Genomic DNA, 14,211 nt, shown 5'->3' with positions numbered 1-14,211 from the left:
TGCGGCCCAGGCGGCGCCGCAGCAGCCCGAGGAGGGCCCCGGCGCGGGCCCCGGCGCGTGCAGCCTGCACCTGAGCGAGCGCGCCGACTGGCAGTACTCGCAGCGCGAGCTGGACGCCGTCGAGGTCTTCTTCTCGCGCACCGCCCGGGACAACCGGCTCGGCTGCATGTTCGTGCGCTGCGCGCCCTCCAGCCGCTACACGCTGCTCTTCTCGCACGGCAACGCCGTGGACCTGGGCCAGATGTGCAGCTTCTACATCGGCCTCGGCTCCCGCATCAACTGCAACATCTTCTCCTACGACTACTCGGGCTACGGCGTCAGCTCGGGCAAGCCCTCCGAGAAGAACCTCTACGCCGACATCGACGCCGCGTGGCAGGCGCTGCGCACCCGGTGAGCCCGGCGGGGGTCGCCAGGCCCGGCCGGCGGCTGGCGGGCCGGCGGGGTGGGAGGTCTCTGGGAGCCTTTGGGGCGGCCTGCGAGGCTAGGTGCACCTCCTCCGGGACTGTGGGCCTGCGGAGAGCCCCCTGGCTTTTTCTCCCGCCCTGGCCTGCTCCCACCCTCACCGAAAGCCCCGCCAGCACTCCGCTTCCTGGAGAGCTCAGACTCGGAGGATTTTCCTGCTTGGGCATGTCTGGGTGCCACCTGTCCGCCGGCTGGGTCTTCTGTGGCTCTGGTCACTGTGCCGTGTGGGTACTTAAGCACCGGGCAGAAAGAAGCAACTTGGTTCGTGTTTCGTTTGTAGGACAGACCATCAGGGACTGACCACCCAGGCTGAAGTGACCTTGGGCAAGGCGCCTGAGCCTCTAGACCTCAGTTTCCTTCCCTGTAAGGGCAGTGGGTGAGACAGGATGACCTCTAAAAGACTTTCCGGTTGTAAAGTGTGCGCAGGACAATGTCTGGGCAACCTTGGAGGCAGCTGGAGGGTCGAGGATTTTGCCTCCTGATGTGGCAGAGTAGTTGGCACCGTGGCCAGGAAGTTAGCTGGCGGCTGTTGACCTGGCACCTTCCACAGAGCCTCAGTAGCAGCCCAGGAGAAGTTTGAATCTTAGAGGGTTTGGGCAATCTCTTGACCTTGAATTAGCATTCACAAAGGACTGGAAAGTGTTTAACTGAGGGCCTTTTACGAATCAGTCACAAACTAGGGCATGGTTTAAGGATTAGACCTGATCAAACAAACAAACATACAAAAAACCTGAGTTTCCTTCTCAGTTAGACAGAAGTCTGGTAAGTGAGCATGCAAGGTCACCTGTTTGTGCTCGAGTCTTGATATCTTGATATCACCACCTACCTCATGGCAGTGATGGTGAAAATTCCTGAGGTCTTGTCTCTAAGGAGTTTTGATTTCTTTAGATGAAAGAGTCCCCAGAATAAGTACGTTTGGGATTATTGTCGCTGTGGACCTTATATGGTTTTTATCTAAAACCTATTTGCTTGGCTCATGTGCACATCACTGATGTTAATGAGACACACACACACACACACACACACACACACACCCCGCCATTTGTGTTCATGCATATGTTCGTAAATTACCCCTGGCCTGTCTGGGAAAATGTCTTGTCCAACAGGGAAGTACTTGGTATTGAATACACGTTGCATGTTTACGTTCTCCTGAAGTCCTGAAGGGGATGTCCTCATTTGGATTATAGCTTTTCAAAAGTGGCTTAGGCAGATGAGAATGTATCATATGCAGATTATATTGGATCAGAATCCGAAAGTAGTTAAAAGCCACCTGTTCCAGTAAAGGGTTTCAAAAGTATGTGTCACACACAATCAATAGATGACTAGAATTTGCTGTTGGCAAAGGCATTAAGTATGAAGTTGGCATTAGATCTTTTTAAAGTGGAGCATGAAAGTCTTACCTTGAGTAAATTTTATTTAAACATTTCTGTGGCACATTGCTCCTATGTGTGTATTTCTGCATTACAGTGAAAGTCTTTCACAGGTCTGACCCTTTGCCCTGAACATGCAGGTGTGTCTGTGTTGCTTCATATGTGAGGTGATGTTATTTCCTGGAAACTTTTTTTGTCATATTTAGAATCAAGGGGCATTGTTTTGAATACTGTTAAATTTTGAACTATCTGATGGTGTATCTAAATGTTGCCTCCCTTTTTAATGTTATGCCAGAACTCATATGTAAGCTAATGCATTCACCTGTAAAATAGGTTAGAATTTCAAGGCTAAGTGAGAATCTTAGAATTTGAAGAAATCTTACAAATCCCCTGTGCTTTTCAAACTGTTTGGACTGTGACCCCACAGTGAGCACCACATTTTACATCTCTTTTATTTTTTGAGTTGGAGTCTCACTCTGTCGCCCAGACTGGAGTGCAGTGGCCCATTCCCGGCCACCGCAGCCTCGACCTGCTGGGCTCTGGCGATCCTTCCACCTCAGCCTTCCAAGTAGCTGGAACTATAGGCATGCGCTACCACACCGGCTAATTTTTTGATTTATTGTAGAGATGAGGTCTCACCAAGTTGCCCAGGCGGTTCTTGAACCTGCGGGCACAGGCAATCCACTCACCTCAGCTTCCCAAAGCGCAGGATTACAGGCTGAGCCACTGAGACTGGCTCACATTTTATATCTTGATCAAGTGCATGCATACTTGGATCTACATGTTTGAAGCAAATGCTTCACAAAACAGTTTTTTTTCTCCTGTGGATAATGCATATACCAGAGTATGTTCTGTTTTAACAAAAGAAGAAAAAGAAGGATGGTTGTGAGCTGCTAAATTTGTCTTCCAATTCACGTATGGATACTGCCCATGTTCACCCACCTCACCTGATAGAAAAATTATCTCACGGCCAACCAACAGTAGGTCTCTGGACTCCTCTGTTGGTCCTTTCCACTGCACCATGTGGTCATATTTGTCAGATTTCTCTAGGGGTGCATTTGGGTGTCTCAGTTATTCCACTAACGTAAGAGTTACCTGAATTTGATGCTGATTAGCCCCTTCACCACCTTCCTTCCGTCTTTCTTCTCTTGTTGCTCTGTCTTCTGCTTTAATCTTGCCTTGAACATGTCCTGTTCTACCCATTTACAGTTCTGTTCGGGTCATTGCTACAGCCGGGGCGGCTTCTTCTTGAACCCATTCTTCTGGGGCTGGGTCAGACCCTGTGTGCCACTCCCACAAGCCTGTGTCCTTTTCCTCTTTCCTGATTAGCCACACTCCTCAGGATGCTGGATGGAGGGTTTTCCTGGTCTGAGTCTTCTCCATCTCTGTGTTTGGATTGTTTCCCGAGGTGGTCTAGGAGGTATATGTGGGTGCTGGACAGCCCTTCCAGCCTCAGGCCCTTGGGCCCCCTCCTCCCACTCACATCTGGCGTTTTGTATATGCTCTTCTCTGGTGCTGGGAACGCTCCATCCGGACTGGATTCTCATCGGATCAGGTGACCCTTTGTGTTCCCTGCGCACCTGCTGCTCAGCATCTTTGCTTGTGGTTATCAGTGTTGATTTCTCTGTTATTTGGCTGTATCCTCTCTAAACTGAAAGATGCCTGAGGGCAGAGACTTTGTGTCATCTCTATTCCCAACAGCTGGAAAAATGTCCTAAAATAATAGATACTCATTAAGTGCTTGTTTAATGAATTGTACATAAATGGATGCATTTAATTTTTTCTAAGTTGGACTCTTACAAAGTCTTATATTTTATTTTATCTTCAACGTTTAATATCTATAGGAACAACCATAGACAAAAAGGGGTTCAGATGTATTAACTAGAGACCTGGTCCACTTTGTATCCATTAGATACATTTTTTTTTTCTGAGTAGGAGTCTCATTCTGTCACCCAGGCTGGAGTGCAGTGGCACACTCACAGCTACTGCACCTTCAGCCCGCTGGCTCAGGTGATTGTTCTGCCTCAGCCTTTGAAGTAGCTGGAGCCACAGGTGCGCACCCACACCTGGCTAATTTTTTGATTTATGGTAGAGATGAGGTCTTGCCACATTGCCCAGGCTGGTCTTGAACCCCTGAACTCAAGCCATCCTCTCACCTCTGCTTCCCAAAGTGTTGGAATTACAAGCATGAACCACCATGCCTGGCCTAGATAGGTGTTCTTGTGACATTGAAATGTCTGTATCGAACAGAAGAGCAGTATAACCCTTCCTTTATATTTTTCTCTTATCTTTTATCCATCACCTATCCGTGCCAGTGCCTATGTGTGTTCTAGTGAACTGTCCAGCTCTTGATGGAGCACTTCAGGCATGAATACTACCAGTGTGCAGACCCCACATGCATGGATAAAGGCAGTGAGTGCCCCCAAATGGGCATGTAATCAAGAATAAGGGTTTCAGGAGGAAGTAAATTTGTAAAGAAAGTGATCATTGCTATTTAGCCAGTAGGTGATTATTTTAAGCATTTGAAAAGGTATGAAAAGGATGTACAAGGGAAGTAGGGTTGGAAGGTGCCAGGAAGGGAGCGGCTCAGCATGGGCCGAGTAAGTTGGAGACCCTAAGTGTTGTGAGAACCTCCAAGGTCAAGACTTATTGTACATTTGTCATCCTGAAAGACTTTGTGTGTTGTATTTACAAGCCATTGAGGGATAGAAATATTTGTGGAGCTGGGCACGGTGGCTGACATCTGTTATCCCAGCACTTTGGGAGGCAGAGGCAAGAGAGGATTGCCTGAGTCCTGGGGTTCAAGACCAGCGTGGGCAGTTTGGCAAGACAAATTTAAAAAAATTAGCCGTGTGTAGTGATGCATGCCTGTAGTTCCAGCTACTTGGGAGGCTGAGGTGGAAGGATCGCCTGAGCCCAGCAGGTCGAGATTGTGGTGGCCATGAGCGTGCCACTGCACTCCAGCCTGGGTGACAGAGTGAGAGACACTTACTCAAAAAAGAAAAAAGAAAAAAAAAAAAGGAAAAAGAAATATTTGTGGATAGGACACTGAGAGGGTCGCCTTATTAGAGCCTGTCATAACTTGAGTTGGGGAAGCAAAGTGATTGATCTGTGCAGGACAGGCTGCCTGTGGGTTCAGGTGGAAGGAGGAGGATGCAGCCTCCTTAGCACACATCCTTCAAGGGGATCCTCTTGGAGCTGAGCAGTTTTAGATTGTACTTGCACAAGTAGGCCCATGATTCAGGAGAGAGTGAGTCAGGCTGATTTGAAAGTATAAACCCAAACAAGCAAATCACCCAAAGAATCAGGGGTAAAGTAGGCAGAGTATTTCAGCCAAAACAAGTAAGCCGGAGAAATAGGAGAGTGGGGTGTTTCTGAGTCAATTTGCTGCTGGTGTTTGTAGATGCCATTCACAGAAGTTGTCTTTGATCCTCCTATTTGATGCTGGGGACAAAGACTGTGAAGAAGACAGGCATTTGGCAACACGGACACAGAAACATCAACACAGAGAAAGCCAATGCAGAGAGAAAGACAAATGAGAGTCTTTTGTTGCCTATGTGCAAAAGACAAATCACAAAAGGCTTAATACTTCATTCATACTTTGGGAGATAGAAGCGAGAGCATTGCCTGAGCCCAAGGGATGGAGACCAGCCTGGGCAACTTGGTGAGACTTTCCCTCTACGATATATCAAAAAATTAGCCAGGTGTGGTGGTGCATGCCTATAGTTTCAGTTACTTGGAAGGCTGAGAGGGAAGGATCACCTAAACCCATTAGGTCGAGGCTGCAGTAGCTGTGAACCTGCCACTGTGTTCCAACCTGGGTGACAGAGTGAGACTCCGACTCAAAGAAAAAAAAATGTCTCTCATTTGACCAACAAACCATTAACCATTAAACACACATTTATTGAAGCTGTGCTTGTGTCAAACACCACGCTAGATTCTCTTTGAGTGTTAATCCCAGTTTCTTTTTGTCTTGAAAGAATGGAATAGATTTCAGATGCATTTTGAATGTGTAGCCGTGTTTTGCCATTGTATAACTTTTTTGTCTGTGATGCATAGGATCTGTAATTGGAAAATCCATGTCACAGCAAGGCTGTAGTGGCATACACTTGGGTAGCGGGATCCTTGAAAAGCACCTTCTGTTGGTTGTGAATGTGTTTGTAGTTGCCACGCGCAGGGTGCAGTTCTCCTGGGAGTAGCAACACGGCTACTTTCCTGGCCATGCTGAAGTTAATAGCCTAACTTCTTTGTTCTCATTGTTCTCTGAGGGAATACTGTGATGCCATTACACTAAGAAAGCCTAAGATTTCTACCTGAGTGTGACTGATTAGGGAAAAGAAAAACAGAGCATGTTAAGAATACAGTTTGACGTAAGGTGAAGCATGATGATATTTCTAGAAAGGAAATAGAATATTGACTTGCAATGCAAGTTAGCCAGTATGTGAATATTCCATTAGCAAGAATATCGTTCTTGGGGGCAGACCTGTTGAGGGTAGGCATGGTGGCTCACGCCTGTAATCCCAGCATTTCGAGAAGCTGAGATGGGAGCACCGCTTGAGCCCAAGAGTTCGAGACCAGCCTAGGCAACATAGTGAGACCTTGTCTCTACAAAAAAAAAAAATTAAAATTAGCCAGTTGTGTGATGCATGCCTGTAGTCCCAGCTACTTGGAAGGCTGAGGCAGAAGGATTGCCTGAGCCTAAGAGGTCAAGCTTGCGATGAGCTGTGATCATGCCACTGCACTCCAGCCTGGGTGACAGAGTGAAACCCCAACTCCAAAAAGAACAGACCTGTTGAAAGTGAAGTAGACAAGTGCATTTTGGGAGCCTGCTTAGAATCCTCCTTCTTGCCGGCATACCTTCTCCCTTCCTCTGGGGCCCTTTGGCCATACCTGGCCTGGTGGCTCCCCTTACCATGGCAGCAAATGGGCTTCTCTCTAGCAACACCAGAATCTGAGCTCTCACCTGCTTCACGCGAAACTCTTCCTTGGTTCTTATCTGAGGGGTCTTGCTTTTCTCCAGCAATCTGCCTGCAAAAGACCTAACAGACTACTTCATTTTCTGTGTTAATGGACAATAACTTTAAGTATTCTCTGCCATGCATATTTTTTAACATTTAGGGCACTCTTGGAGGCTCATTCTTGACTATATAGTTCAGTCTTAAAACTCTGATGGTGCCGTGGCATATTGATGGTAGAAAGATTTTTCCCCCCTACAGAAATCACTTAAATAATGCTATCCTAGATTACTTAGAGCTTACCCTAAAGGTCACTTCCTACCTTCTATTACTGTTTCTATTCCTCAATCTCTTGCAAATGTAGTTACTTCTCTACTCTATTAAGTATTTATAATCCTGCTCAAGACACCAGAATCTGGCTTTAGGAAGTGCAGTGTTCATTTTGGTAGTACTGGATTTTGCTTAGGCTTATGTTGAAATTGTAAATCTGCTCCACTTTAAGAAACCTATGTATAGGAATGCAAAGTTTCAACACAGATATGCTTAGGAGATCATTATTTAGGTAACAGTGATTTTTTTCCCATAGGATTGCTTTAAATAACTGACTTTGTAATTTTGTCTAAAAGATGTGATTTACAGAAGTTGAACAAACATAAAACCTTTTGGACTTGAAAACTCCAGCACCCCTGCTGATTTACATGTCACTATCTTAGTTTGCTTTGTACTGCTGTAACAGATTATTCAACATTGGGTAATTTATACAGAAAATGACATTTAAACAGATTATCCGACATTGGTTTATTTTCTACAGTTCTGGAGGCAGGAAGTCCAAGAACAAGATGATGGCAGGTTTGATGTCTGATGAGGGCTGCTCCCTGCTTCCAAGATGGTGCCTTGAATTCTGTGTTCTGAAGGGGAGGAAGGCTGTTCCTCAAAAGGCAAGAGAGGATGGGAGATGGGCACACATTTGACCTCAGAATTCACTCTGAGGTCAGGCCTTAATCCGTTCATGAGGGTGGAACCCTCATGGCCTCATCACCTGAATAGCCCCACCTCTTAAAATGGTTACAGTGGCAGTTAAATTTTAACATGAGTTTTGGAGGGGCAAACATTCAAGGCATAGCAGGCACCTTGACCAAGCCACTTCACACTTTTGGGCTTCACATTCCATTGTTTTAAAACCTGGAACAATGGAATGTAGCCCAACAACATGACTTTGGAGGTGCCTTTAGCTAAGTCTGTGTTTTGTGATTTTCGAAGAAAGTACCTCATGCTTTTGAATTTGCTTTTCCAGGCTACACTGGGAAATGAGTGAATCTCAACCCTAGCTGTACCTTAGAATTTCTTAGGTAGATTTTTTTAAGGTATGTGATCTATATATATTAGTATGTGTGTGTATGTGTGCACAGCCAGAATTGATACTCAGTAACCTAGAAACATCCCAAAATCAGTGTACAAAGATTGACCCTGGTTGTACTTGGCTAAGAGTTGAAGAAAGTGGAATATTAGAAAACACTTTTTGCATATAAATATGTGGCCATCCCCCCCCCTTGTCTGTGGGGGTTACATTCCAAGAGCCCCAGTAGATGCCGAAACTGAGGCTAGTACTGAACCCTATATACACCGTGTTCTCTGCTCTACATGCACACCTATGATGACATTTAACTTATAAATTAGGTCCAGGTGGAGATGAATAACAATAGCTAATAATAAAATAGAACAGTGGCCAAGTGCATATAGTCTCTCTCCCTCTGAATATCTTATACTTTACCACAGGTAACTGAAACCTCAGAAGTGGAGCTGCGAGAAGGAGACCCTTCTGTAGATGGTTTCAAAGATCTTTGGTGGCCAGGAACACACTAAAATAAGCCATGGGGGGGCAGTGATGGAAATGAGTAAAATCACCACATCATGTTTGCGAGACTCCCCAGAGCCTGAAGCCTAGAATGTGGAGGCCATTGAGGCCCTTGGCCTCCCTCTTCCTTTCTCTCCAGCTGCGTCTGCCTGGCTTGGCTTCTCACATCTCTGCATGCCTATCCTGTTGCTCTTTCTGGAGACAAGCTTCATTCACAGTCTTTTTTCTTTTCTTTTTTTTTTCTGAGTCAGTCTCACTCTGTCACTCAGGGTGGAGTATAGTGACATGCTCACGGCCACTGCAACCTCGACCTGCTGGGCTCAGGCGATCCTTCCGCCTCAGCCTTCCAAGTAGCTGAAACTACAGGCACCTGCCACCATGCCTGGCTAATTTTTTGATTTATTGTAGAGATGAAGTCTCTCCATGTTGTTCAGGTTGGTCTCAAACCCTTGGGTTCAGCAATCCTCTCACCTTGGCCTCTCAAAGTGCTGGGATTATAGGCGTGAGCCACCGCACCTAGCCATCATTCATGGTCTTTGTACATCATGGCGCCCCCCCCCCCAACTCTGCTCTGTTCTTTCTGCCTCCGAGTTGGCCTCCTTCATGCCCAGTGCCCATTCTTGCTTCACCCATTGAGCCCCTAGGTTAGTGATGGCTGTTGCTGAAGCACTGTAAAGAAATGTGATTACCTCTTTACTTTTTATTTTATTTTGAGTCGTAATCTCACTCTGTTGCCCATGCTGGAGTGCAGTGACATGCTTACGGCCACAGCAGCCTTGACCTGCTTGGCTCAGGCGATCCTTCTTCCTCAGCCTTCCAAATTGCTGGAACTACAGGCATGTGCCAACCAAGCTGGGCTAATTTTTTGATTTATTGTGGAGATGAGGTCTCGCCACGTTGCTCAGGCTGGTCTCAAACCCCTGAGCTCAGGCAATCCTCTCACCTCTGCCTCCCAAAGTGCTGGGATTACAGGCTTGAGCCACTGTGCCCAGCATGGCCACCTCTTTAGGGTCCTCAGGAGAGAGCAGTCCTGAAAGAAGGGGGCCTGGCTGGATGAGCATGTGGACATTCCTACTGCGCTGACCCTTCTGTGCCTTCCAGTCAGGCTCCCACCCCTCCTCTGGCTGCGGATGCAGGGTTGCATGGACTCATCTCCACTCTCCACTGAGCGCCTTGTGTGTGATGCGGAGTTCATTCTGACAGGAGCGCGCTGGCCTTGAAGAATAGACCACAATTAATTCCTTAAACCAGGTCAGTGGAGCGGTGACAGCATTGCCTTTTTGTGACCATGTGCGTGGGTGCCCATTATGAGCCTGGGATTGAGAGGCTGTAGGAAAATAGGACTCTCCTCTTTTGCTGCTTCTCCCACTTTCTGCCCTGAAGCCTACACACCTTCTACCATGCTGCAATGGGCTGCTTGTGAAAGTGGCCTGTGGTGTGGACATGATTCTGAACAGCCTTGGGGCAGTGGAGGACAGGGCAGGCATTGGGTGGAGAAGGCCAGAGAAAAGAGGCAAGAGAGGGAAGAGGGCGAGACTCCGTGCGGTGCCAGGGACTTCTGTGTGACTTGCGTTAGAGATCCCGGCCTGAATAATTTAATGATTTATTTCCTCGTTCAGATGATTTACAGCCAGAACTGGTTTCTGGCTCTTATGTCACAGTAATGTAGGCAAGGTTGTCTGAAGGATAACCTAGGGAGGAATGCTCTGAGCTACCTTGGATTTTTCTTTCTTTTTTTTTTTTTTGGTGGCTACAGGCACAGATTTTAGAGTCATACAGACCTGGTTTTAGGGCCTGTATGTAATTAGCTGCTTGACCTCAGGCAAGTTTTCTAAATTTAAGTCTCAGTTAAGATAATAGTGATAATAATAATGGTAGTTGCCACCACCTCAGTCAGGTACCTAACGCAACCTTCCAGGAAGTCAGAGAACAGCAAATGGGATGCTGTTGTTGTTTAGGATTATTGATGAAATTGTTAGAGCTGTGATAACCAAGTGCTCAGATCATGCTGAAAGCCAGATGCTTAGATCAGAGTGGTGTTAAAGATATTGCTTCTTTCCCCACTCTGTGGATGGAAATACCCAGGTCAAGCCTAGCTTCACTTTGTGGGTGTGAATGTAGAGTAACAGTAAAGATGTTTTAGTTTCATTTGCAGCTAATGGGAAAGAGGCTCTTTGGGTTTGTTGCTTGGCAAAGTGGTATACATCCGTATTTTAAATCTAATAGCACCTCATCTACCAAGGTGTTTATATCCCCAAAGGAGGTCTTTAAAGAAGAGGAAACCTTACCTGTAATCCAACACGTGCAATTACTTTGCAGACCACTCCTGGTTTGCCCCCTCCGCCTTGCTATTTCCTGGTTTAGCTCTTAGGAACCGAACAGGACCCAGAGATTTGAGCACAGAGTCAGAGATGGCAAGGATGAGAGGCATGGATGACAGGCAAAACCCTGTCTCTTCTGTCTCATTCAGGACATCTGGTTGCTCTTTACTTGTGAGACAACCTTTAGTAGAGTTCACCTTACCTTTTCCTAACATGCCAAGGGACCCGAATAGCATGCTTCCTTTTAAACAATGAATGCTCCCATAATCCCTTCCACCTCAGAGTCATGTGGAGTTTCAAGGCTCTGTGTAATGGAGCCCATTGATAATTTCCACATTATTGATTCACTTTAGAGTGTTAAAGGACCGTGGCACCATGCTGAAATAGGAAACCTCTGTTTCCAGGAAGTCTAGGTTATACAGATTCAATGCTCAGACTAACAGTTAAGTGTTGTGTGTCAATTACTTGCTGATTCACTGAGAAGAGTCTGACCTCAAGATTACTTGTTAATAGAGCATGGCTTAAATTTTCCCTAAAAAAGGAGCATAAAGAACCTATGGTACTGATTATTAGTTTGTTTCTTCATTTTTTATTTTTAAATGGTTACAGTGAAATCTGGGCAGTTACTTTAGGGGTAAAATATAAAGGTGCCTGTATTCAGAATACATCCACAGAAAGTGCTCAGACGTTAACTGTAGTATAACTCTGCTGGCTAAAGCCTCTTATGACTGATAATCAACGGAGAGTTCTAACTTACCCCAAACTGTTTTTAATGATTGTCATGGACATAACTAAACCCCGTGCAGTGATAATTTGACTACAAAGGTCTATGATACCAGAACAAGATTGTTGTGTGCTAGTTTAAATTAGATAATTGTGTTTATATATCCCTATTTTCTTTTTTTCTTTTCTTTTTTTTTTTTAAGTTGGAGTCTCACTCTGTCGCCCAGACTGGAGTGCAGTGGCCGCTCCTGGCCACTGCAGCCTTGACCTGCTGGGCTCTGGCGCTCCTTCCGCCTCAGCCTTCCAAGTAGCTGGAACTACAGGTGCGCGCTACCACACCCAGCTAATTTTTGATTTATTGTTGAGATGAGGTCTCACCAAATTGCCCAGGCGGGTCTCGAACCCGCGAGCTCAGGCAATCCACTGACCTCGGCCTCCCAGAGCGCTGGGATTACAGGCTGAGCCACCGAGCCCGGCCTAGCCCTATTTTCATAAACAACTCAAGGGTATTTCAGCTTCTCCAATTTTGGTTGCCATGGTTTTGTTGCTGTTGTTGTTTTTCTACATACCCCATTATTCTCAGTGAGCCTTGATTTTTTTTTTTTTCTGTTGGTTTAAAATTTTTTTTTTTTTTTTTTGCAGAGATGGGTATCTTGCTATGTTACCCAGACTGGTCTTGAGCTCCTGGTCTCAAGTGATCCTCCTGCCTTGGCCTCCCAAAATGCTAGGATTATAGGCATGAGCTACCGTGCCTGGCTGTTGATATTTCTCTATTACTGTTGGTCTTAAAACTTGTAAAATTTATACTTATTTCAATTTTTAACGTACATATTAGGAAAGGATGATCCATATGCAAATCACCTGTAAGCATATTTTGTATTGTATAGTAGACTGTATGAAATAAGTAAGTTAAAAAGTAAACATGCTATTGTAGGGGCCAAGCAAAAACTTCCCCTTTGCCCTCTGAAGGCTTGCTGAAAAATAATCTGATAAAAGGCAATTAATTTATTAGTATGCATGGAGGGAAATCACATAGTGATCACCCATTATCCCAATGGGTTATAGTGCTTATGGATCCTACTTCTTGAGGGAAAGGGAGATGGGCAAGTGTGGATGAGTATAGGGGGTAGTAAATGATTTTTAGGGAAATTCGATGAGCACGAAGAACATGGTCTAGGACAAAGTCTGTTGGGTTCACAGAGCAGGCGATGGTTTGTAACAAAAATATGTCTAGGTGTATTGACAGACTTCAGTCTTTCTTCTTGCAGTATTAGTTCATTTAATGAAAACATAGGAAAGGGATCAAAGATGATTGTTTTCTTCCTTGGTGGATGTAGATTTTAGGTAGATAAGGGAGCTTGAGAGAACAACTTAATCCTTGCTTTGGGGAGACAGAGGGTTGGGGGTGGGTGGGGCCGAGAGACCTGAGACTTCTGCTGTCTAACCTGTCAAAGCCCTGTCAGTGTCTGAGCCTCAGCACCATCATGAGAAAAAAACTACTAAAAACTTCAAGAAAATCCTATAAAGATAAGGAACACCTTAAGCTAAAAATATGATGAGAGGGGAGGGATTAAGACTGTTGGGCTGCCATCTAACGTCAAAGGGCTTCTCAATCTCTGTCTCCATCCCTCCAGCTCACTGGGCAGTCCTGCCACACCTGGAACCAGTGTCACACCTGCAGTCAGTGTATTGTAAACACAGCTTTTTTTTTTTGAGTCAGGGTCTCATTCTTTTGCCCAAGTTGGAATTCAGTGGCACAATCTCAGCTCACAGCAGCCTCAACCTCTTGGGCTCAGGTGATCCTTCCTTTTCAGCCTTCTGAGTAGCTGGCATTACAGGTGTGCGTCACCATGCCTGCCTAATTTTTTTTTTTTTTTTGAGTTGGAGTCTCACTCTGTCACCCAAGCTGGAGTACAGTGACATTCTCTTGGCCATCGCAACCTCAACCTGCTAGGCTCAAACGATCCTTCTGCCTCAGCCTTCCAAGTAGCTGGAACCATAGGTGTGCACCACCATGCCTGACTGATTTTTTGATTTATTGTAGAGATGAAGTCTCGCCATGTTGCCCAGGCTGATCTCAAACCCGTGGGCTCAGGCAATCCTCTTGTCTCTGCCTCCCAAAGTGCTGGGATTATAGGTGTGAGCCACCATGCCCAACCTCTTCATTCTTTTGTGTCTTACTCTTTTCCATATATCCAGGCTCCAAGCTGCAGAGTCCTCTTAATATCTGATCAGGCCAGGTGTGGTGGCTCAGCCTGTAATCCCAGCACTTTGGGAGGCCAAGGCAAGAGGATTGCCCGAACCCGTGGGTTCGAGACCAGCCTGGGCAACTTGGTGAGCCCTTGTCTCTACAATAAATCACAAAAAAATCTGGCCGGATATGGTGGCGTGCATCTGTAGTTCCAACTACTTGGAAGACTGAAGCAGAAGCATTGCTTTAGTCCAGCAGGTGGAGGCTGCGTTGGCTGTGAGCTTGCCACTGCACTCCAGCCTGGGTAACAAGAGTGAGACTCCAACTCAAAAAA

General features: G+C 45.9%; 1 protein-coding gene across 1 annotated transcript in view; it reads left to right on the top strand.

The window, feature by feature from the left end:
- Positions 1-14,211, top strand: part of ABHD17C (abhydrolase domain containing 17C) — a gene marked incomplete at its 5' end in the record, with an annotated part of 69,619 nt that overhangs the window by 4,820 nt on the left and 50,588 nt on the right. The window contains one exon of the mRNA XM_008054160.2: positions 1-390. Coding sequence (XP_008052351.2) covers positions 1-390 — 390 coding nt within the window. The remainder of the gene's footprint in view (positions 391-14,211) is intronic.

This window comes from Carlito syrichta, unplaced genomic scaffold, assembly GCF_000164805.1.
Source record: "Carlito syrichta isolate Samal-C Ts95f unplaced genomic scaffold, Tarsius_syrichta-2.0.1 Scaffold289172, whole genome shotgun sequence".
NCBI lineage: Eukaryota > Metazoa > Chordata > Mammalia > Primates > Tarsiidae > Carlito > Carlito syrichta.
Note: the sequence above shows the minus strand (reverse complement) of the source record. Positions and strands in the feature narration are given on the sequence as shown.